Here is a 26,231-nt window from a genome sequence, read left to right on the forward strand (position 1 = left end):
AAGGGGCCAGCTGCGCCTAAATGCTCCCTGCCCCTCTGATGCCTCCTTGTCTGGTGTAGGTTTGCAGCAAGGGCCAGGGCCAAGAAGGTAGACTGCCTTCCTCAGAGAGGGCGAGATGGTGGATGAAGCTTAGGACCATACTGAAGATCTGACCTGGACTTAAGGAGATCAAGGATTTGCTAAACTAGGAATCTCATTTCAGGTTTTTGGGTGAAGTTCCATTCTTTTTTGTGGAAATAGGAAGGTTTTACATTTGGGAGATTCAAAATGGAGTCAGGTGGTGGTGGCGGTGGTGTGGCAGCTTTGGCCTCGTTCATCATGAATGAAGAAGAACTGAAGAGAAAGCAGAGGGAGAAGCTGAAGAAATTGCAGGCCACTGGAGGAAACCCTCGACCTCCACGTTCCTTGTTCTTCTTCACGCTCAAAAACCCTTTCCGCAAGACCTGCATCAACATTGTGGAATGGAAGTATCCTTCAAACTAACTTGATTTTAGTTGTTCCCTTTTTATAGCTTTGGACTGTGGTTTGATGTTCATCTAGTTAGGATATTGAATCGTATGCTGAGATAGGCATGTTTTAGAAAGGCCCCAGAGAGATGGTTTAGCATGCATGCCAAAAAAGTACACAAACATGGCTTTGTCTGTCTTACTCATCTTCAACAAAACCATAGCGAGATAATTGCTCCATGAAATATATCTTGATCTGCGAGGTGGAGAAAATAAAAGAGTAATCCCCAGGTTTAGTATCTCTCAAGGTGCTGAAATCTCTCAGTTGTGAACTGAAGGTGTTAAGCTTTTGTTATGTGTCGGACTCACCACGGTCAATTGGAAGTTGATTCAGGCTTTTACTTGGAAGATGATAAGGATGAACCCCAGACTATTTACAGCTCCGCAAAACACTATTAATAAGACTTTAAACTAGTGTTAATTGTCCCAATTTACAGTTTTGTTCGTTTTAACATGGCTTCATAGTGTTTTTAGCTATTAGATTGGCAATTTTGTACATGCAAATATGATTAAATACACATAAAGATATTTGTACGAATGCTGTAAGTCCCTTTCATAACTCTAAGTTCCTAAATTCCCGACAAGAACAAGAATCGACTGTGCTGCAATTCAGAAAAAAAGTAGGAAGCGGCTTCTTTACTTCCTCATTTAAAACGCCATTGGAGACAAAGCAGCAATATACATTAAATATTTGCTTTATGAACCGAAAACTTTCTTTTTTTGTTCCTGATTAGTTCATAAAGTAAGAGGCATATAAATGGAAGTATGAATAGGAGGTGTAATTTTGGAGCTACTTGCCTACGTGTATTTATACAGTATAATAATATTCTGGCTGTGTACAGCTGTTGTGTGGGATCACATGGTGCTGAGCTGGCAGGGAAATTCTGATTCCACCCCCTAGTGGCAGAAATGCACACAGGCTACATGTATTGTACAGTTTAAACTCAGCAATAATAGATGATTACTAAGTAATTCTGAAGCCAAGAGAATTGAGGAAATTTAGAAATACTTCTTACTAGCCATGAAACTATTTATTATATTATATATTCTGTCCTAGTAAATGTTTATTCTGATGTAAAATCGTCTTCTCTAGACATTTTGTCAGTGTGTCATTGATTATAATTTAGTTACTGACCAAATAACTTTCCAATATCCCTCTCTTTGATTTTAAAACTTGTATTTGGCACTGGCCAACTGTTAATTTATGGTTAAATCTAATTTACCTCGATTTTTCAGTGGTAGTTTGTGCCATGTTTGCCCAATGTTTTCCTGAGCAGACACCATCAGACCCTTTGAGATCATTATCCTGCTAACTATCTTTGCTAACTGCATAGCTCTGGCTGTGTTTCTCCCCATGCCTGAAGAGGACACCAACAACACTAACTTAACATTGGTGAGATGTTCTTAAATTACATGTATCATAAGAGAACATACAGGTTAAACGAATAATCTCTGATTACTACAATTTTACTACAAAGTAATTTGCAGTAATACATCAACCCATTTTGCAAATACTAAATGATAGATAGCACAATTAAAAGGATAGATATGTTTCAGATGCCTCATGGTGTGTTGCCAGAGAATCTGAGAAATTTCCATATCTAATACAAAGTGTTGTTCAGATCTTTGCTTGTTCAGCGTTTTGAAACCGATACATGTGCGCTAATGTTTTCTCACAGTTGGCATTTGCACTGAATTCCTTTGGATTAATAGCCAATGTGTGATTTACATAAATAAGCTAAATTAAGTTAAATAAAATTATAAGTTAATATAGGCCTACCTAGAATGCAATTTAGAACATGTTTTACTAACTTAAAAATACACCATACTAGCAGGTGCTGTTTTGTGTCGTATGTTTTATATTTAGTCTTTGGTTTGAGATGTGCATGTCCAAAGGTACCAGTGTAGTGTTTAAAAATACACCCAAATCATAGGAGGGGATTTTCCTGACGCATCTAATGAGGAAATGAATATAGATTCTATTGACGTGACTGTTCTGTCACACACTGAGGGTCCAAGACTTGCAAGATAATGAAATCATTTACCCCATGTGGCCACAGAACATTGCTGTTGTTGACCTAAATCGCCAAAACTATTTTCCTATGTTTAAGAATACTTAAAAATAATGATAAATCCTCTTTACACAAGCTTATTTCATGTCTCAAGCCTCATTGGCGGTATGTAGGTCACACACTCTTTCCACTAGCGTGTGCAGTCATATTCTCCTGTCTCAGAACACAGGGTGCTATTACATTTCAGATGACACAAATCTGAGCCCGACTCACTTATTTACTCCCCTGGGGTTACAGTGATTTAAGCTGGTGTGGGTCATCCATTCCTTGGATACTAAGTCATGAAAGAGGAGCTGAGAGTGGATCTCAGTAGACATGGTCAGAATTAGTTGGATATGGCCTGTTAGTGTAGAATGAGAGGCAGTGTGCTGTGTAAACATACAGATTAGATCCTCACTGCACATCTGAGGAAGGTTGTTTGGTTTGGAAAAATGTAAAGTTTTGGGTTTTAGTGCCACTTTGCATTTGTTTTTTTGAATGAATCATCCATGCGAGGTAGTTGACAGTGAGTTAAAGCTGCTAAAACCCTTTCTGAGATATAAAGTCATTTTAGCATGTGGAAACAACAAAACATCTATGAATTTTCTTCAGAAAATGGTAGTCGATGAGTTGAATCAACTCCACAGCAAGTACATAAATTTATCCACTAACCATTCAGAAACGTCCAGATGCATTCTATAAGTTGTAACGTCTTCCTGAGTCTCTCCATCAGTGTCTGGTTTGACACAGTTACTGACAATCATCAATTTGGCTGCATGAGATTCTCCAGCTTTGTTGTTGTTGTTGAACAACCAAAGCGCAAAATGTTAAAGCTCCGCCCTCTTTTGGAAAGCAGCTGAGAGAAGCAGCTCATTTGCATTTAAAGGGACACACAAAAATGGCGTGTTTTTGCTCACACCCAAATTGGGGCAAATTTTACACGCTATAATAAATGATCTGTGGAGTATTTTGAGCTGAAACCTTATAGACACATTCTGGGGACACCTGACCAGAGACTTACATCTTGTAAAAGGGGCATTATAGGTCCCCTTTAAAATACGTCCAATCCATCTTAATATGCAGAGATAGCTAAGAGTAAAAGCTTAAAGTTGGCATGAAACGGAAGTATACGAGTGAATGGTTTTGTGAACAAGATGTAGGGTTTCTTTATCGTGATTTGATTGGATGGATGGATGGATGGTTGTGGTTTGCCATTACTGTGATGTCATGTGAGTGAGAGGTTGTCCCACCCTCGTGCCAGTAAACACATCATCAGAGAACAGAAGAAAAGAGAGGGGAAGTTATTTTGATTAAAGATTAAGAGGGCACATGAATATTACAAAATAATGATGTGCACAGATAATCATTCATATTAAACACTGGTATATTCTATAAAAAAACGGTAAATAACTGTCAATTTTGGTTTCATGTTAACTTTAATATGCAGAGACACTTCTGAGTGCATTTTATTTGATTGCAGTACATTAAAATTACAGTTTAAACAGATCTTTAGACAGATTTAGTTTTTATTGACCAAACCCAGTGTTGTCAAATCCCTCCTTTAACACTGTTTGTTTCCTTGTAGGAGAGTCTGGAGTACATCTTCCTGATCATTTTCACTCTGGAGTGCTTCCTAAAGATAGTAGCGTATGGGCTCCTGTTCCATGAAGGAGCCTATTTACGAAATTGTTGGAACATATTAGACTTTGTTATTGTGTTCATGGGGTAAGATGACATTCAGAATGTCCAGAAGTCACAAAACACACACAACTGATAGCTGAAATTTATTCTCAAAACTGTCCTGAACCTTTTGTAGAGTTTGTGACATATTAATAATCCATACAATATAATCTGCCTTTTATTTTTATTGTGTTTTATATTCTCTAAGTAATAGTCCTTTTAAACTGCTTCTGCAGGCTCTTCACACTTATTGTGGACACCATCAACACAATAGCAGGAGTTCCCAAAGAGAAGGGAGGCGGGTTTGACATGAAGGCTCTTAGAGCGTTTCGAGTCTTGCGACCACTGCGGCTCGTCTCAGGAGTTCCCAGTAAGACTTTTCTGAAAAAAATTTGAATATAATGTCTTTGGCAAAAAGGTGGCGCGTTAAAAGTGTATTTGTTGTCATCCAGGCCTGCAGGTGGTGATGAGCTCTATTCTGAAGTCCATGTTGCCCCTCTTCCACATTGCATTACTAGTCTTCTTCATGGTCACCATTTATGCCATTATGGGTTTGGAGCTGTTCAAATGTAAAATGCACAAGACATGTTACTACCAGGGAACTAGTGAGTCTTTTTATTTGGAGACTGATAACTGATCTTTAAACATATATTAAAGTGAATCTCATAATTGAAAACAAGTTTTGGATATGTAAAAGAAAATACTTTATTCTAATGATAAGGAATTGACAAAGCAATACCAATACTGTTTGTTATAAGCTTTCAACCTCTGTTTCAGACATCATTGCCATCAGGGAGAATGAGAAGCCATCACCCTGTGCTCAGGCTGGACACGGGCGCCGCTGCACCATCAATGGCACTGAATGTCGGGCAGGTTGGCCTGGTCCCAACTTTGGCATCACCCATTTTGACAACTTTGGCTTTTCTATGCTCACAGTCTTTCAGTGTATCACAATGGAGAGCTGGACTGATGTGCTCTACTGGGTAATTACTTATGGGCATAATAGTCCTCTTTATTATCTTGTCGAGAGACCAGAGGACAATCATTCATTTATTTTTATGAGGCAATAATAAAACTACTCTATGCTGATGTTAAATTATTATTGATAGGCTACTATATATCAATCAGTATAGTAGCCTATAAATTATGCTGATATTTAGAGCAACATTAGGTTTTGATATTTGGTTTTATACAACACACAAGTACACAAGAAATTAACATTGAGTACAGTTTAGATAAAATATATTTCCAGTTATTTTGTCCATTTTTGCTCCGCCGCCGAAATAGTTCCAAGCGAAGTCAAAGCAGAATTGTGGCTATTTCGCACAGAACGGCTGTTAGTAAACATGTTTGTTAACGACTTTGACGGTTGTGCTGCCTCTAACTGCTTTTTCAGTCGCATTTTTAGGATGCCTTGTCGAGTTAAAAAGAGGTTCAACTTCTAAAATGGGTCTCGAGACCCTGCAGCTTTTATTTTCGTTCTGAGCATCTTACGTTTTTTTTCCTTGCATTTTTGCAGCATCTCGCGCATCACACGGCGTTATAGAAAGCGGCAAAAATGTGTCTTTAGTCTAGACGTTGATTTTTTCATTCCACTGCCCTGGGTTCATCATTTTAACGCAATAAAGCGTTCTGTGTGAAAGACCACTTAACCTTGGCACATATCCAAGAAATACACAAAATACAGTTTCATCTCTGAACGAATCAGAGAATCGGTTCATTACTCACTCATAAAAACAGTCACTTGTCGCCACCACCTACTGCTGTAAAGATCAAAAGGAAAAGGAGTCATTAAAAAATCAGCACCACTAATGCACAAGTCTGTCTGGAACGCGATTTACTATTATTTATAATTACTAAACTACATAAAACACAACTTTAAAAACGAGCACTATATCCATATCTCATTTTGTCAGAATCAAATATTGTGATATTTGATCTTTCAGATTAATGATGCCATGGGGAATGACTGGCCGTGGATCTACTTCCTGACTCTAATACTGCTGGGCTCCTTCTTCATCCTCAACCTCGTCCTTGGAGTACTGAGCGGGTATTAGCTCTTTTAATGAACAGTTTTGATACTAGCTGCTCAAATTTCAGTTCAGTCATCAATTTAGGAAGTTGGAGATGAACTTAAATACAATTGTAGGATACATTTTTTTATTATTATTATTATTATTATTATTTCATCCAAATACACTCAGTGGCTAATGAACATGAAACCTGGCTGAATGAGTTCACTAAAATGGTTTGTGGGACACAGATATGTTCAATCAAAATGGCTCATCTAAGTTACTTGAGAGACACATACACGAATATCACATGACCATGCAGCCATTTCAGCAAATTCAACTACATGGCTAAGTGGCCTAACTGAAATGAGTTTTTCCTTTCTACAGGGAGTTTACTAAGGAGAGGGAGAAGTCACGGTCACGAGGAGAGTACCAAAAGCTACGAGAGCGACAACAAATGGATGAGGATCTGAAAGGTTATATGGAATGGATCACTCATGCTGAAGTTATGGATGGAGATTCTGAGGGTAATGGTGCTATCTATCTATCTATCTATCTATCTATAAGTGTATATTTGTTAAAGAGCGCAAGAACAGCATCATCAAAGTTTCTTACTACTTTGATTTACTCTCCAGCACTTCTTCTTCTTAGAAAGGACACTGATTCAGAGACAGATAGTTTATACAAGATGGAGGGGATCAACAAGGTGGTCTATTTCTAGTGAGTATGCAATCGAAAACAAAAGTATTCATCATGATTCAACTGAAGACCGAAATAATGTTCTCATTTTGAAATCAACAGCCGCCTTGCACGCCGCTGGAACATCGTTTTACGTAGGAAGTGTCATGCCTGGGTGAAATCTAAATTCTTCTACTGGTGGGTTCTCCTTGTTGTGTTACTCAACACTCTGGTCATTGCGACGGAGCATCATAACCAGACTGAGGGGTTAACAAGTTTTCAAGGTCTGCAATACATTACTAACTCCTATTTAGTTTGTTGGTTGTTGTAAGGAATCTATAAAGTATAATCATTCAATAACTTCATATATATTTTGGGGAATATAATGCCCACCAAGTCTAAGATGTTGATGAGTTTTGGTCCTGTTTGCAGACACTGCCAATATGATCCTGCTCGTCTGTTTCACGATTGAGATGGTTATGAAGATGTATGCATTTGGTCTGAGAGCCTACTTTATGTCCATCTTCAACCGATTTGACTGCTTCGTGGTCACGATTGGACTACTGGAGATCTTCCTGGTCGTGTCAGGCATCATGACACCACTGGGGATCTCTGTGATGAGATGCATACGACTCCTACGCTTATTCAAGCTCACAAAGTATGTTCACTTTTTAAAACCTATGGTAATTGAAAACAATCTTAAACTTTAAGTTAAGTTTCCGAATAATAATATTTATGCAATTTAAGTTGTAACTTGTTCAAACTTATTATTATTATTATTAATATTTTTTTCTACAATAAATGACCTCCCATACACAAAATACCAGTTTCCTCCTCCAATATTGCTATTTCCTCTCATTGGTCTTTAGGTACTGGACATCACTTAATAACTTAGTGGCATCACTTCTAAACTCAGTGAAATCCATCGCCTCCCTGCTCCTGCTCCTCTTCCTCTTCATCGTCATCTTCGCTCTCCTGGGTATGCAGGTGTTTGGTGGGAAATTCAACTTCCCTGACAGAGTGGTTCAGCGCAGTAACTTTGACAATTTCCCACAGGCCCTAATCAGTGTGTTCCAGGTACTCTGACTGCTATTTTATTGACATTGTGCTCTGATTATGGAAGCTGTTTATGTGAGGTTGGCCTTTGTTTTCAGGTCCTGACTGGAGAGGAGTGGGACACGATCATGTTCAATGGAATCATGGCTCACGGTGGACCTCAATCCCCAGGAATTCTTGTCAGCATATACTTCATAATTCTATATTTCTGTGGAAACTGTATCCTTTTGAAGCATATGTCGTTATTTTCATGTCCCTGGTGTACATTTGTCAGAAATCATTGGAGAGGGTAAATGGGAATGCAGTATTGTTTTTTTAAAAGAATACAGCAAAGCACTTAATATAAAATGTACATTTGCCAATGTTTCTGCTGCCAGTGTTGGGTAAGTTACTTCAAAAAAAAATTACTAATTACTAATTACATCATCAATGTTGTATTTAAAATACTTTTCTAATTACTCTGTCTGAAAAGTAATTTAATTACTCAATAAGTAATTCAACTCATTACTATTTATTTTTTAAAATCTCTATAAACCTTGACCGGATAGACAATAGAAAGGAAACCCTTTTAATAATTTAAATATGAGTCAAACATGGAATAGTTTAGCCTTTTATAGCTTTTTAAAACATTTTAGCTTTATTAAAACATACTATTAGGCTACTTAATTTTCTTTGGATGTCACAATATCTAGTAGTCAGTACCGATACCACCAAAAGTGCACAATACTCGATACCAAAGTTGATACTATGGTAAAAATATATAAAGATTCAAATAAAACAATGCTATATATTTTTTCAGGTAGGTCAAATAGTAGTAGGCTAAGTACAAATACCACAGAAATTTAATAATCAAATATGAAATAACTCCGCATAGTCATAACTGTAAAAATTAAATATAGATGAATCCTTATTAAAGCTTTTCTTTTGTTGTTTGATTATCATTTATAATACAGACAGCCAATAGTAGACAGTAGCATGTTTTAAAGGCTGCTGTCACTAAGACCCTAATGGACGGAGACAATATGCTGTTACACATGCTGTTCACATTCACATAACCAACGCGAATATACGCCAAGACGGGCATTTTGACATAACTGCGTGTGTATTTGAACGTTTATGTGTAATAAGCCACGAAAATCTGACATTTGCGAGAGGAGGCTGTATGTCTGCGCTTTGGTTGAGAGCGCACTGACTGAAGACCGTCTCTCAGAGAGCGCGCGAAGTAGTTTTTTCTCCCTAGGACATAGCTTACATTTTACTGTAATGTTCTTGCCTACCTGTGTCAAAAAAGTGAAGTAGTTGGAATATTTCCATTCTGCAAAACAGCCACTCGCTTCTGCCGACATCTTCAGACAGCGACTACGCAGCAAATTGGTGTGAAGTTGTGAACGATTTTAAAGAGGCAGCGTTCACTTTTACCTTTAGACGACAAACTTATATTTTAAATTCAATATTGATTGATATAGAACTGTTTAACTAATTTACAGTATGTAACGCAAGTACATCATAAGTAACTGTAATTAAACAGTAATCCCTTTACTTTTTCAGTGGATAAGTAATTTAATTACAGTACAGTTACTTAGTAACGCGTTACACCCAACATTGTCTGCTGCTAAGTGGGAAGTGTTTCAGATCCTATAATGTTATATTGTTGTGATAAAGGTGTTTGGGATTTTCCTTAGCAAGCTATTGATCAGTCGTTCTCTTGAATGTGTTCTTGGCCATCGCTGTGGACAATCTAGCCGAGGCTGAGAGTCTGACAGCAGCACAAAAAGAGAAAGCAGAGGAGAAAGCCCGGAGGAAACTCATGAGGTAAGAAAAAATCTACTGTATTTATACATAAACCACTGTTCAAAAGGTTAAGTTCAGTAAGCTTGTTTTTTTTTTTTTTCTTTTTTTCTTTAAAGAAATTAATACTTTTATTTAGCAAGGATGCATTAAATTGACCAAAAGTGACAGCAAAGATAATTATAATGTTATAAAAGATTTCAATTTCAAATAAATGTTTAAATTCCAAATCAGCATATTAGAATGATTTCTGAAGGATCATGTGACATTGAAGACTGAAGTAATGATGCTGAAAATTTGCCATCACAGGAACAAATAACATTTTACAGTTATTTTAAATTGTAATAATATTTCACAATATTACTAAGAACATTGCCAGAGAAGAGTGAGGAAGAGAAGGCCCTGCTGGCTAAGAGACTGATGGAGTCCAGGTCAAAAGCTGAGGGAATGCCCACCACAGCCAAGGTATGTTCGACACTGCTCAGAACATCGCTTATTTTAGATAAACTTACTGCAGTGCTTTACTAGTTGGCCTTCTAGCTAGCACTGTCAAGATTATCCAAAATGCAACAGCACATTGGGTCTTCATTCGGCTGCATGAAATTCATCATGTGTTTCATCATGTGTTTGTCTCCAGCTCAAGATAGATGAGTTTGAATCAAATGTTAATGAAGTGAAGGACCCCTTCCCTCCTGCAGACTTTCCAGGTAAGGTTTAAATAACATCTGAGGGCTCTGCACTTTATAAAATGCTGGCTCAGACCGCACACTACATCTTTAAACATGTAAAGGATGAAGTTCAAAGATAGCTGATCTATTATAAGTAAAATGTATTATTAGCTCCAGCCTCCAAGCTCATTTATGGAGCACATTTCAAACCACACTGCTGGCTATTTTCATGTGGTTCTTGAGCTGCGCTAAATTAAATGAACTGTACAGCATTAATGCTAATCAAAATAAATCTTAGTAGATCACAAATATACACAAAGATCTTTGAATGCATGTGATGTTTTTTGAGTTGACTGAGCTGTAATCCTTCGCTCCTGCTCAGGTGATGATGAGGAAGAGGAACCAGAGATCCCAATCAGCCCCAGGCCCAGACCCATGGCCGACCTGCAGCTCAAGGAGACAGTGGTGCCTATGCCCGAGGCCAGCTCCTTTTTCATCTTTGGCCCACAGAACAAGTGAGACTTTATGCCCTGTTTTTTAATACCATGTAGACCACAGAAGTAATTAAATTTAGGACTATACTTGAATTGTGCCTAACAAATGGCCCCAGTCAGTCAGTGGTTAGTAACTGATGCTCTCTGTTGAAAGGTTCCGGAAGATTTGCCACAGGATCATCAACCACACCTCCTTCACCAACATCATCCTCCTCTTCATCCTCCTCAGCAGTATCTCCCTGGCTGCTGAAGACCCCATCGACCCCCATTCATTCCGAAACAAGGTACCAAATCTTTGACTACTGTATTGCTTTGACTGAACTTTCAGTTATCCGTTCATAAAAATCTGCGTTCATTCATTCATCCCACAGGTTTTGGCTTATGCCGACATTGTCTTCACGACTGTCTTCACCATTGAGATTGTGCTGAAGGTAACATGCTTGTCAACTTTATTTAACTTTCAGATTTGTGGTTTGGCTGACATTTAATTCAGCATTGACCTGTGTAATTTTAGATGACGGTTTATGGAGCGTTCCTGCACACTGGCTCTTTCTGCCGAAACTCCTTCAACATTCTAGATCTCATTGTTGTGGGTGTTTCCCTCTTGTCCATGGGCATGGAGTAAGTTCAATAATATTTTATGCTGTTTCAGTTGTTAGTATACATCACCCCCAATCTCTGTTGGATAAAGCAGCTATTATTATATTGCTTTGACAAAGACATTTTTTGTTTCAAACAAGGAATATTATTAATATTGAATATAAACTACAAAGACAGCCTGTCAAATAATAATAATAAAATAAAAATCAGTTAACCATTCACACACATGCATTCTTACACTAATGAACACAGACAGCATTTCCTGCACTACTATTTAGTGGCTGTTTCATCATTTAGCAACACTACTAATGAATCTACAGTGTGAGATGTACGGTACGAACAGCGTAATCAAATTTGTCAATAAATGACTCTTATGATCCAGTTCTATTTGGTGAATCAAATACATACAGTGTGACCTGTGTATTCCGATTCCTTAACAAATGAATCTTATGACCCAGTTCTTTTTAATGAATCAGAAACATACAGCATGACCTTGTGTCGTTCAATTTCCGAGCCAAAACATATGGCGCGACCAATATAGTCCAAATGATTCTGGAATGAATGACTCGTATGAGGCTGTCCTTTTTAATGATTCAGAAATACATAGTGCGACCAATGTAGTTCAAATAATTCTAGAATAAATGACTCTTATTAATGTTTTTTTTTTTAGTGAATCAAAAACACATAGCATGACCAATGTAGTCAAAATGATTCCCAAACAAATGACTTGATTCTTTTTAGCCAATCAAATCCATTCAGCATGACCAGTGTAGTCTAATGGATTCCTGAATAATTTGACTCATATAAGCCATTTCTTTTTAGTGAATCAAACACATAAAGCAACTTACTGTGAATTTTGTTAGTATTATTTTAATAAACAAATTAATGAAATATGTTTAGTTAGTCTTTTTAAGTAATATACAGTCAAGACCAATAATTGGACTGCATTATTGGATTGCAGGTCTAGTACCATCTCAGTGGTGAAGATTCTCAGGGTGTTGAGGGTACTAAGACCTCTAAGGGCCATCAACCGAGCCAAAGGGTTAAAGGTGTGTATGTGTTCAGCATCCTAACTAAAAAATCTGCTTTGATTTGTGATGTGGCATTTGTCTGTGTTTTTATCTATAGATAACTGCCATCAAAACTATATTGAGGACTTTTTAAAGGCTTATATTAAATGGTTGCTTTAGTACTTAAGCAATCTTACAAGCATGATACATAATAGGCACTAAATGTACTCTAATTTCCCCCTCCAGCACGTGGTCCAGTGTATGTTTGTGGCCATAAAGACCATCGGTAATATCGTCTTGGTCACCATGCTCTTGGACTTCATGTTCGCCTGCATAGGAGTGCAACTCTTCAAGGTGAGACAACCACCATATTGTGCTATAAAACACTGCGTTTTGAAATAGAAGAAAGTTGATGTATGCTAAATGTATTAACTTTATTCAGGGGAAATTGTTCTATTGTACGGACCCCTTGCAAAAGACAGCAGAAGAGTGTCGGTGAGTATTTTTAGCCACATTTCTTTGAATTTCCTTTGCTGAAAAGTATCTAAAACATGGATCTTGCTTTTGGTTGTTCTTAGAGGAACATTTTTAAAGCATGTGCAAAACTCTCTTCACGACACGGAGGTCCATCAGCGCCAGTGGGTCAACAGCGACTTCAACTTTGACAATGTGCTGAACGGCATGCTGGCTCTCTTTACCATTTCCACATTTGAGGGCTGGCCAGAGTGAGTGTGTGACAATCTCATCCTATTAGTATTTTCATGTGACCATAATTTAAGTTACACTCAAAATATTGTTATCTGTCAGTAACCTTCCTTCACTCACCTTCAACAGGATCCTTTATAGGGCCATAGACTCAGATCAAGTGGACATGGGCCCTTTGTACAATAATCGTGTGGGTATCTCCATATTCTTTGTCATCTACATCATCATCATTGCCTTCTTCATGATGAACATCTTTGTGGGCTTCGTCATTGTCACTTTCCAAAAACAAGGAGAGCAGGAGTACAAGAACTGCGAGCTGGACAAAAACCAGGTAACCAGCATGAGATGGTTGCTCTCTCATGTTCTTATTCACATGGTGTTTGATCCAGTATATTGAATGACAAAAAGTTAAACAAAATATCTTATTTACAGTATACATTTGCATTTTATATACCTGTTTTTCCTTTAACTCCACTTTTATTGTAAATACTGTACATTATCTATCAGGTTTATGATGTCCATGCAACAGGGCTCACTGTGTTTTGGTGATTTCACAATCATCTTCTCTTGCTGTCTTGCCCCTCACCAGCGTCAATGTGTACAGTATGCACTGAAAGCACGACCGCTCAAATGCTACATCCCAAAGAACCCACACCAGTACCGTGTGTGGTACTTCGTGACCTCCTGCTACTTTGAGTATCTCATGTTCTTTCTCATCATGCTCAACACACTGTGTCTTGGAATGCAGGTAAGCAATTAAATAGGAGTTACATTTATTTACAACTAATGATATACACTACTGTTCAAAGTTTGGGGTCAGTTCGATTTTTTTTTTTTTAAGATACAACTGTTTTCCACATTAATGATAATAATAATAAATGTTTTTTGAGAACCAAATCAGCATATTAGAATGATTTATGAAGGATCATGTGACACTGAAGACTGGAGTAATGATGCTGAAAATTCAGCGTAGCCATCACAAGAATAAATTACAAATTTAAAATATACTATAATAGAAAAGAGTTATTTTAAATTAATAATATTTAACCATATGAATTTACTGTATTTTTGATCAAACAAATATAGCCATGATAAGCGTAAGAGACTTCCTAAACTTCCCAAACTTTTGAACATTAGTGTAATTCAATCAATATTTGACATTTTTTAATTATTGGCATGGAGTTATAAGTGTTCCTTTTTGGTCAGTTAGCAAGGCTTTGTTTATGTACTTATACACAATTATTTTTATCATGTTTAATTAAGATTTATTTTATTATCAAATCACTTTTCCAAATTGATATTTTATTAAATATTATGTAATTTTATTGCTGCATGTAATATATCTTTAAGTTCGAATTGTATTGGCTTTAAATTGATAATTAAAAACCCTTATCATTTAATAACCCAATAAAATAAAGCTTAAAGGAACACTCCACTTTTTTTGAAAACAGGCTCATTTTCCCACTCCCCTAGAGTTAAACAGTTGAGTTTTACCGTTTTCGAATCCATTCAGCTGATCTCCGGGTCTGGCGGTACCACTTTTAGCATAGCTTAGCATAGTTCATTGAATCTGATTAGACCGTTAGCATCTCACTCAAAAATGACCAAAGAGTTTCGATATTTGTCCTATTTAAAACTTGACTCTTCTGTAGTTACATCGTGTACTAAGACCGACGGAAAATGAAAAGTTGTGATTTTCTGCGCAATGATATTGCACAGCGTCTCTCACAAATGTCTCCAAGGTTGCAAGGCACGCTCCCTGTGCAAGCAGGGGGTCACTGACGCTGCGTAATATCATTGCGCCTGCTGCACACATGGTACGACAGCAAAGTTCCTTGATTATTACGCCGGAATGAGAGTATAGTTCCTAGCCATATCGGCCTAGAAAATCGCAACTTTTCATTTTCCGTCGGTCTTAGTACACGATGTAACTACAGAAGAGTCATGTTTTAAATAGGAAAAATATCGAAACACTTTGGTCATTTTTGAGCGAGATGCTAACGGTCTAATCAGATTCAATGAACTATGCTAAGCTATGCTAAAAGTGGTACTGCCAAATCCAGAGATCGGCTGAATGGATTCGAAAATGGTAAAACTCAACTGTTTAACTCTAGGGGAGTTGGAAAATGAGCCTATTTTCAAAAAAAGTGTTCCTTTAAACCCATTCAGTCAGTATGCCGGTCAGAACAATGTTCAGTCTGTATAATATATAATAATACAGTCCAAATACATTTAGAAAATGTCTGCTTTGTTTACCTCTTGTTTCTCTAGCACTGCAACCAGTCTGATCATATAACCAAACTCTCTGACACTCTTAACCTCATCTTCACTGTCCTGTTCACTGGCGAGATGATTGTCAAACTCATTGCATTCAAAGCAAAGGTACTCATGTTTCCTCAGTATGAAACTGTGAATAAAAAGCTGTGCTCTGTTTTATGACATTGTTGGTATTTTGTGTGTCTTCATACAGGGTTACTTTGGAGACCCTTGGAATGTGTTTGATTTCGTCATCGTGGTCGGTAGTATCGTTGACGTGGTCCTCAGTGAGGTTGATGTGAGTATGTCAGCGCAATTATGTAAAAATATTGTCACAGTGATTTATATGTTTTGTAAATGTCTCTACAAAAGCTAAAGCATTTCAAATGGCGACCAACAATGGCTTGTATTTTAAACCCGTATTTAGCGATACATGAAGCACAGACCACAGCAAGCAGTCAATATCAGCATTAGTGCTCAGGAGGTACCAATTTCATTAGCACAGCTCAATTTTCTTATCATCCAACCAACTTCACTCATCAGTGGCCATTGATGGGCTTATTTTCATGATTCATTTCACTTGTTTTAATGAACCATCCTCTTTCCATCCCTCACAGCTGCTTAATACACACTGCTGCACATCCTCGAGAGTGATTTGATGCACTTTTTATTGTCTATATAAATAACCACTTGTTTTGGAAGTGTGATCCATAATTGTGATGTTATGTTGATGTTTGCCTCTGATTCCCAAGATGCATTGCTGTTTCTCTCATGCACTACATTCACACCTTTCATCCTTTGTTCCCCTCAGGCTGCTCTGGAGACCAGCGGAGGAATCTGGTGTCTACATGGTTGTGCTGTAAATATCATTCTGATCTGCATGGGACTGCTGTGAAAACACACACTGAATGTGTTAGATAGCCATTAATAATCTTGACCTTGTTGGCTCAATCAACAGATTCTTACTAATGAAAAAAGAAAAAACTTTCAAAAGTTCATTTTTGTTTTGTCTCAGTCTCTTGCCTAAATGGTCTGATTTAAATTGGTATTAATTCATTATTCATTATATAATTGATTTAGGTAAAGTCTGTGTCTTGACTGCATTTTATTTAAAAGCTTAAATATTCACAAATATCTACTATGCATGATACCACATTATGGTGTTGCTAATGTGACTAATGTATTTTGGCTTTATATTATATTATATATTCACAAGTATAAAGACTTATGTTTCATGACTGATGAAAGTAATGAAAAGAAACTATTTGATTTTCAGGAAGTGAATCCAATGCAGGCAATTGCTGTAAGTACATTCTCCTGGTTTGTTTTCTTTTTAAACACTTTTTCAAATGTTTAAAATTATAGTTTTTAATAATTATTTTGTTTGTTATGTGGCTTTAATATATTTCTCTCATAATCTTACTCTGTTATAGGATGCAGAAAATGTCAGAGTTTCCATCACATTCTTCCGACTGTTCCGTGTGCTGCGTCTCATTAAACTACTCAATCGCTCAGAGGGGATCAGGAACCTTCTTTGGACCTTTATTAAGTCCTTCCAGGTGAGACAAGAGAATTACAAAACAACATCTAGCTATCAAAGAAAATGAAAATGTTTGGGGCCAAGATTTTTTTTTAAAGAAATTAACTTATATTCAGGAAGGGATGCATTAAATTGTTCAAAAGTGATATTAAAGACATTTATAATGTTACAATAGATCTCTATTTCCAATAAATGTTGTTCTTTCAAACTTTCTAATCACCAAAGAGTCCTGAGTACTGTGTTTTACTGTGTTTGATCAAATAAATGCCTAGTTCTCCCATGAAACTCTAGATGGTACAGGCTAATGGGTCCTTAACGCAAGCTGATGATATTTACAGCATTAACTACTTGGCACAAGCTGATTGGTTCATGTTGCATCTGCAGCCAATGAGCTTGTTGGTCAACATTTAAATGGCTGGTTATCATTCACTATAGTAGTTGCAGTGCACTTTCAGAGTTCGTCAAAAACCCTCCACCTTCCCCAGCTCCACCTGTATAGATCTGCTATGGGTAATTGATATATGCTATCTGTGCAGCAGCAGTATGTCTTACATACTCAAAGCAGCGTATTGGTGTATGTATTGGCAGTAGCAAGTTCCTGTACTTTCTCTGTAGCAGCAGCAATAATCAACAGCAGCAGCGAAGCAGATCTATTCCACCAAAAATCTTCAGAGAGTTGTCGTGATTGAAATGGAGTCATGATGAGCATAAGAGACTTCTTTCAAAAATTATGGAAAGGTTTTATGAAAAGTAAACCTTGCTTTAGCTTTAACTGAATGTATCTTACAGTATATGATGTTGTGTTCCTCCTGCAGGCATTGCCTCATGTGGCTCTTCTCATTGTCATGCTCTTCTTCATCTATGCTGTCATAGGGATGCAGGTGAGCTTAACTTATCTGGTTTCCCTCAGTTGTTTAAATGTCCTATTTTTCTCTCCTTGTTATATTCTTTTCTCCAATTCTCATTCTTCCTCTCTCTTTCTCCTTCTCTTTATAGATGTTTGGTAAAATATCCCTGGTTGATGGTACAGAGATTAACCGCAACAACAACTTCCAAACTTTCCCCCAAGCTGTTTTGGTATTGTTTCGGTAAGTCAACCATGTACTTTTTTGCTTGTTTGTTCTCTAATACAAGTCATTCTTTGCAAACCATTTAATGCAATCTCAGCTTAAGAATTCATATACAGTAGTGCAACTCTGAGAAGATAAAATAGCATTTTTGTTGTTGTTGAATAATCAGCTAACTGATCAATGTGTGGGTTCACAGTGTTGCCACTGGAGAGCAGTGGCCTAAAATCATGTTAGCCTCTATGTATGGGAAGCTCTGTGACCCCAAATCAGACTACGGCCCTGGAGAGGAGTATACCTGCGGCTCCAGCATTTCTGTCTTCTACTTCCTCAGCTTTTACATGCTGTGTGCATTTTTGGTAAGCAAATAATGAGGCTCTTGTTTCTCAAGAAAGTTCAAATGCATTTTGATTTTATTGATGTTTAGCAGAGATTAGTTTTTACATGGAAATCAACTCAGAAGTATTGTTGAAATTATTCTCTTCCTTAATAGGTTATCAATTTGTTTGTGGCTGTCATCATGGACAATTTTGACTACCTCACTCATGACTGGTCAATCCTTGGCCCGCATCACCTGGATGAGTTCAAAAAGATCTGGGCGGAGTATGACCCTGAAGCAACGTGAGTGAAATCACATGAGGCTCCAATGCAAATAACGTCTTATCCTGTAGCTTTGTGCTTTGGATGTTGTCAACATTTTATAAAATTTATGAATACATTGTCTTCTGTCCTTATAAAGGGGACGAATCAAACATCTCGATGTAGTCACTCTCCTGCGGCGGATCCAACCACCATTGGGTTTTGGTAAATTTTGTCCCCACCGCTCAGCATGTAAGGTAAGACAATTGGCATTTCATTTTTAGTTTTGTTCAAAGTACACTACCATTCAGAAGTTTGGGGTTAGGAAGATTTTAAAATGTTTTTAATGTTCTCTTAATCTCAGCAAGACAGCATTTAATATGAAATATTATTACAATTTAAAATAATTTGAATATATATTAAAATGCAATTTATTCCTGTGAAGGCAAAGCTGATTTTTTTTAGCAGCCATTACTCCAGTCTTCAGTGTCACATGACATGATCCTTCAGAAATCATTCTAATATGCTGATTTGAAGAAACATTTATTATTATAAATAATAAATACTATAAAAACTTTAAATACTATATACTATAAAACTATAAATACTAGTGCTAATTTGAATTTTAAAAGTCTTACTGACTCCAGTCTTTTGATTTGAAGTGTATTTCTACATGTATTTCAAAACTGTATCTTGAACTTCCACCTCAGCGCCTGATTTCCATGAACATGCCGCTGAACAGCGACGGCACAGTGACCTTCAACGCCACTCTCTTCGCACTGGTCAGAACAGCTTTGAAAATCAAAACTGAAGGTGTGTAACTGAAATCATATTTAATTAGCAGTCAATTTCTCAACATAATATTTAATTTACATAATTCTGGTAGGAAACTTTGAGCAGGCCAATGAGGAGCTGAGAGCCATCATTAAGTCGATTTGGAAACGGACCAGTATGAAGTTGTTGGACCAGGTCATTCCGCCCATTGGAGGTGAAGTCATTGAAGTCATTCATGTTTAATTAAGTTTTTCAACAACAGTCCACATCTGACTACAATGTGATTTTATTGGCTGTAGAGGACGAAGTCACCGTTGGAAAGTTCTATGCCACCTTCCTGATTCAGGAACATTTCCGCAAGTTTATGAAGCGGCAGGAGGAATACTACGGTTACAGGCCCACCAAGAAGAACACTGATGAGATTAAGGTGCACTTTATGATACATGCCTGCAGTAAATATCAAACCAAGTGGCATTTATTTTAAAGATAGAAAAAATGACATTTTTCAAGGAAAATACTTGACTAAAAGAAATTTGCTAGGTTTCAAATGATAAAAACTACTATTTGCTTTGCCCTCCTACCCTGTACATGTGCTCCTCTGGTTTTGCAGGCAGGTCTACGCAGCATCGAGGAGGAGGCAGCACCTGAACTGCACAGGGCCATCTCAGGTGATCTGATCGCTGAGGATGAGATGGAGCGTGCCATGGAGGGCGGAGAGGAGGGCATCTACAGGGTCTGCAGTAAAGCATCTTCTTAAGGAAGTAGATAAATGTAGATATAGACATCCATCTGGACTTACAGCCTCTGTGTCTCTATCTATGCAGCGGACAGGAGGTCTCTTTGGACTCAATGCAGACCCCTTCTCCTCTGAGCCCAACAGCCCCCTATCCACACAGATGACCAGCCAGAGGCCACTGCAGTTTGCGGAGACTCGACTAGAGGATGTAGAATCCCCTCCAGACTCCGTCTTCCTCCCGAACACTGTGTTCTTCCCTGATAACATGCCAACAACAACCAACACCAATAACAATGCCAAATTTATTAAAGAGTGAGTGGATAACTATAAAGAAAAGTGCACTTAATGTGTATCTGTAATGGTCATGATGCTCATCTGATGTTTTTCAGTATATCATCCAGGTGTACTTTTGAGAGTGAGTCACTGTCAACTGCTGCAACCAGAAACTATTCATACGAGGACATAAGTGAAAACAGTAGGTGATCGAAGAAAAAAAGAAACAATTATAATTTGTTTTTTTTTATTGTGATATTATTGTCAGGATAATCAACTATATTTTATACCCTAATGATTCTCATTACTGACTGTAATGATACAGTCATTTGTTTTACAGTAGTACATTAAAAGTGCTGTTTTATTTTCTTGTTTATTTGTTTATTAAATGTTATTAATTAAAGGCAGTATAACAAATGCCTCCATATACACTACCATTCAAAAGTTTGGGGTCAGTACAATTTTTTTTAAAAATAAATTAATACTTTTATTAAGCAAGGACACATTACATTGATCAAAAGTAACATTAAAGACATTTATAATGAAATATTTCTATATCAAATAAATGCTGTTCTTTTGAACTTAATTAAAGAATCCTTAATAGAAAGATTCTACTGTACCAAAAATATTAAGCAGCACAACTGTTTTCAACATTGATTATAATAATAAATGTTTCTTGAGCAGTAAATCAGTGTATTAGAATAATTTATGAAGGGTCATGTGACACTAAAGACTGGAGTAATGATGCTGAAAATTTAGCTTTGGCATCACATGTATAAATGACATTTTAAAATGTATTACAATAGAAAGAAGTTTATATTATTATTTCACAATATTCCGGTTTTTACTGTATTTTGATTGAATAAATACAATCTAGTTGAGCATAAGAGACTTCCTTCTAAACATTAAAAAATTTTGACCCAAACTTTAACATTAAAAATATATTATAATCTATCAAGCCTATTATAATCATCATACCATGAAGAAATTGCATTGATAATCATTATATTGACAGTAATCTTCACATTTTATTGTATACATAACATTATTTCCTGTGGAACCAATAGGAGACTCCAGTTTGTATGTGGGCGGAGCCTCAAGTGTTGATGACAGACGGCTGTCAGATTTCACCGTGAGAACCGATATCACACAGGTGTGGACAAATGTCACATATCCTGAGCTGAACAAGTTACAGTGACTTTTTGATATTCCTGACACCTATGTTTGTGTGTGTGACTCTTTCAGTTCCCATATAATCCCTCATATGGAGCATCAAAGAACCAGAGAGCAGCAACAGAAGCTTCACCAGCCACCGACAAACTCATTCAGCAGGTAAACTACACATTTAATGTACAGTACATTCATTATAGACCTTCTCAGGAAAGACTATTAAGCTGTATTTTTCATTAATCCTCAGGCACTGAGAGATGGTGGTCTAGATTCTTTGGCTGATGATCCACAGTTTGTATCTGTGACTAGGAAGGAGTTGGCAGAAGCCATAAATATTGGTGTGGCAGATATGGAGGGCATGGCTCAGGGTATTGTAAACGGGCAGAGCGGCAAGGTAACAAAACGTAAACGGCGTCCCATCCCAGTTCCACCCGGCACCAAGCCAGCCAAACCCAATGAAGACACTAGTGCAGTGTAGATACATACTGAGAGACATTCAACAAATTCATGAGACGTCATCAGCCTGAATCCTCTGCCATTGTACAAAATCACTTGCCTCACAGTTTATGAACAGGTAATGCTGTTTGTTTTGAAGGGTACTTTAACAAATCTGTAGTCTGCCATACAAAGTCTGGTGATTTTTATTTCAGCTGGCTACTCTGATTCAGGACTTGTTTGTTTTTTGGTGAATGAAACCAAACATCCTCAATAAAAGTGTTCACACTTCTGTTCTGTGAACATTTACTGTTGAGTGACTTGCATAATACAGACAAATGCCTGAAAATGCTGTAATCCGTTGACACAGAGACACAAAGGCAAGTCTTTTCTTTTGTTTGTCACATGTGCTTGTGGTTTAAACTGCACATATTTGTAACACTAAAACAGTTGACTGCTCACTGTTAAGTTACATTCATAGGACACACATTATTTAAGAAATTACTGATTTTTTTTTTTTTTTTGTATTTAGTTATTATTTGTTATTACACTGGACGGGGTTCTAAATCTTGGCTTCTTGTTTACAGGAAAATGTTTAAGGTGGATTTTAGAATAACAGACTGTATACATGAAACATATTGGTCCTAAAAAGAAATTTGATTCTTTTCTCTTTTTTTTTTCCCTTTCTTTTAATTTAAATGGGAAGTGTTTGCATGCCTGTGCTCTGTGGCAAGCACAATATGCAAAGCACTTCATTTGTGTTTTTACATTTACTCACTTAGCAGATGCTTTTATCCAAAATGACTTACAAATGAGACAAGAAGGTACATTAGGACTTGTCTGGTAAAATTAAAAGTTTTTACCTGCAAATCGAAATGCATGTTCATATATTTCATATGAGCCTTTACATTCTTCAAAAGAATCTTCCTCAGTGCTCATAATTTTTTTTCTGGATTTTTATTTTTACATTTCATTTAAAGCAACATAGTGGAACTTTTGGCGCTCTAGCGGTTGATAAACAGAACTGCATGCGTCTTGCGGAAGAACATTGTAGCCGGAGCTACTTCTCTCTGTTTATGTCTATGACTAGTCAAGCAGGTACTGTGCTACTCCGCAGCAGTGCCGACCCGACCAGTCTTGAATAGTCCAAATATGATATAAACACTTATTATAGGTGCACCGTAGTGATTCAGGATAAGACAAAAACACGGTTTGGAAAATGGATTCATGATGTACTTGCTCATTATATACATTTACACAAAAAAGTAACAGTGTTGCTTTAATGGCTTGTATGTTTGTTGTATAGTGTATGACGTTGGAAGAAAAGAGAAAGAATGGGATCAGTATGTGACGCAGGCTGGATTGAACTGTGTCCCTGTGAGAACAACTGCTTTTTTGTTTTTTTGTTTTAGTGTCGTGCACTATACACAGGTACAGTGTATAGACGTTTGCGTTTACACAACATTAGAGACTTTAAGCAGCAGCTGCTGATACAACGGCAACGGCATTCTGGCGTTCTGTTGCGCATGCGCAAAGTTAACTGCTACTTCTTGGCGTTCTACTGTAACCGTCTACTACGGGAGAATAGCCGATTTGCCGTAGTCGATAATACGGTACATACGTATGTTCTATGGTTATGTGGTATTTTAGTTGTATCTGTATGTCATTTAATGCCAAAAGCAACCATTCTCTTGCTTTTATTTATATGTAATGTATTATTTACTATGTCAAATGATTAAATGATCCACGCCGTCCTCTTTGTTGTTGCTTAGCGATTTTTGCGTTCTTTAGCTACGGCAGTTGACAGTTTACTTCCGGTCGCTGTTGCCGTTCCATCAACAGCTGTTGCTTAAAGTCCCTATTGTTTTCAAATAAAAACTGAAAACTTTTTATGCGTTTTGGCCATTCATTTACACGACAATGGCATTTTGGGGGCCTGAAAACGGGTTTCAAAAGTGCAAGTTTTTGAAAACGATAACGTTATTGTATGCGTTTTCAGCATACAGGCGCATAGTTTATCTTTACAAAGTGACCTCGCCATTTACTGGGCTGCGTTTTTAATCTTTTTACCGGATCCGTGTCAACAGGGATCGTTTTTTTTACAACTTTGTAGTCAATGCCGAAAACGCAAAGGAAAAACTTTTCAGTTTTTGTCGTGTAAACGTACCCTTAGAAAAGATTTTTCAGTAGGCTAAAGGAGTTTTCTGGGGACATTAGGTGTAGATGCTGACACGTGCTGCTTCCTTTTATCTGTCATTTTCTACACTCAATGTGGGTAAGGTGCAAACTGCAGAGGCGTTGTGTGCGCTGTGTAAACGATGATTATTGTAGTTCTACTCTAAATGTGAACATGCATTTACTAATCTCACTTGCACAAAAACAGACTCAGTATTTCTCAAAATGAATAAAAACAGTGAAATGCAATCTCAGAATATTACGCAAACCTGCAATAATGCAAATATACTTATGTATTTAATCTCACTTTATTAAATGTCTTCGCTGCTGACCTTCAATGACTCACTTCAACCATACTAATAAGCAAAAACAGCTTTTATCACATGTGTTTAATTTTTTATTGCTGATGCAAGTGTTGAACTTTTGTCTCCTGTGTCCTATTTTTCTGCTATCCAGAACAAGTACAGGTCTCTACAGGACATTAAAGGGATAGTTCACCCAAAAATGAAAATTTGATGTTTATCTGCTTACCCACAGGGCATCCAAGATGTAGGTGACTTTGTTTCTTCAGTAGAACACAAATGATGATTTTTAACTCCAACCGTTGCGGTCTGTCAGTCGTATAATGCATTGAAACGGTAACACCATCTATGAGAATAAAAAAAAACTATGCTCAAACAAATCCAAATTAAACCCTGCGGCTCGTGACGACACATTGATGTCCTAAGACACAAAACAGTATTTTTTTAAATACTGTTCGTTCTCGCACAAACCGATCATTTCATGTCTTATCATCATTTGTGTTCTACTGAAGAAACAAAGTCACCTACATCTTGGATGCCCTGGGGGTAAGCAGATCACTTTTTTCATTTTTGGGTGAACTATCCCTTTAATGATTGATGGGCGAGGCCATAAACAGAGAGGCGTTTTTGAGAGCGGATCATTTTCATTGCATGATATATAAACACCCACCAGTTTGAAAACACCCACAAATACAGAAACGCCCACTTTTGTTCCGCAGAGACCTCATACTCATCCAGAATGGCAGCACAGCTGAAAGGTTTGTTTGAGCTGCGCCCTCTACTGTACAGACGTGAATTTGCATTTCCTTCAGATTGAAGCCTTTTCATTTCACTTCTGGTGTGAAAGGGCCTTTACATTTGCAAAAAATAGAACTTTTTTGTTATTAAAAAACAAACAAGCCCAGCCAAGGTGAGAAAAAGTAAGGCAAAAGTAACGCATTACTTTCCAGAAAAAGTTACTTTTTTAGGGTGTAACAGAATATTGTAATGCATTACTTTTAAAAGTAACTAACTACAAATAACACTGATTTTCCACTAATCAAAGCATGTAAAGCATGCACATCACAAATACAGTGCAGATACTTGACTAAAATAATAATGAAAAACACTTGCTCTAGAAAAGTTTTTCACTGAGAAACAATGTACATTTTTAAATCTTCTAAACAGCTGACTACACTGTTGCAACGTTGCATCTTTTTGAAGTATAGTTGAACTTGAAAAACAGAAGAATGTGTTGCCACAAATTGAAGCTGTATTTTCTCTTGTACAAGGTTTAATTTGTCATTTCTGTTCAGAACATGTTTTTATATTTAATTGCACAGTACAATATTTTTTTGTTGTTGATGTATTTGCATTGTGCAGATGCACACATTTTCTCTTTCCACCTCAGGCCGTGTGTCTTTCAAATGAATATGTAATGAGGTTAAAAGTGCAATTTTATAAACGGGAGAAACATTGTTCACTTTTTTTCCTTTGGAAATGGGAAAAGGCTCTCTAAGCCATTTAGATTCATAATCTGAAAAATGTTCAAACCATTTGGAGGTAATGGTAACATTTAAATAAACTATATTCACTGTTTCTCAAATGAATGCAGAGAAATTATTTCACTGTTTTTTATTTCACTGAACAGCTTTAATCATCATAATATAACTGCACTATCACCCTGTTATTGAGCT

General features: G+C 37.0%; 1 protein-coding gene across 1 annotated transcript; it reads left to right on the forward strand.

The window, feature by feature from the left end:
* cacna1sb (calcium channel, voltage-dependent, L type, alpha 1S subunit, b) lies at positions 1–26,144 on the forward strand. Its single transcript, XM_051903834.1, has 45 exons — positions 1–467; positions 1,794–1,899; positions 4,143–4,282; positions 4,474–4,607; positions 4,690–4,842; positions 5,015–5,220; positions 6,184–6,287; positions 6,637–6,776; positions 6,885–6,969; positions 7,051–7,211; positions 7,360–7,585; positions 7,797–8,004; positions 8,082–8,202; positions 9,681–9,795; positions 10,140–10,236; positions 10,409–10,478; positions 10,822–10,954; positions 11,088–11,217; positions 11,305–11,364; positions 11,448–11,554; positions 12,495–12,582; positions 12,790–12,897; positions 12,986–13,038; positions 13,122–13,268; positions 13,378–13,579; positions 13,838–13,996; positions 15,520–15,630; positions 15,719–15,802; positions 16,316–16,363; positions 16,781–16,807; positions 16,938–17,063; positions 17,860–17,925; positions 18,041–18,132; positions 18,311–18,470; positions 18,605–18,732; positions 18,851–18,947; positions 19,401–19,503; positions 19,577–19,678; positions 19,764–19,891; positions 20,075–20,197; positions 20,289–20,512; positions 20,590–20,675; positions 21,541–21,626; positions 21,719–21,805; positions 21,891–26,144. The coding sequence occupies exons 1-45, from the start codon at positions 268–270 to the stop codon at positions 22,119–22,121; spliced, it is 5,562 nt and encodes a 1,853-aa protein (XP_051759794.1). The 5' UTR covers positions 1–267; the 3' UTR covers positions 22,122–26,144.
* Positions 26,145–26,231: the final 87 nt, after the last annotated feature.

This window comes from Ctenopharyngodon idella, chromosome 8 (genome assembly GCF_019924925.1).
Source record: "Ctenopharyngodon idella isolate HZGC_01 chromosome 8, HZGC01, whole genome shotgun sequence".
In the NCBI taxonomy this organism is placed as follows: domain Eukaryota; kingdom Metazoa; phylum Chordata; class Actinopteri; order Cypriniformes; family Xenocyprididae; genus Ctenopharyngodon; species Ctenopharyngodon idella.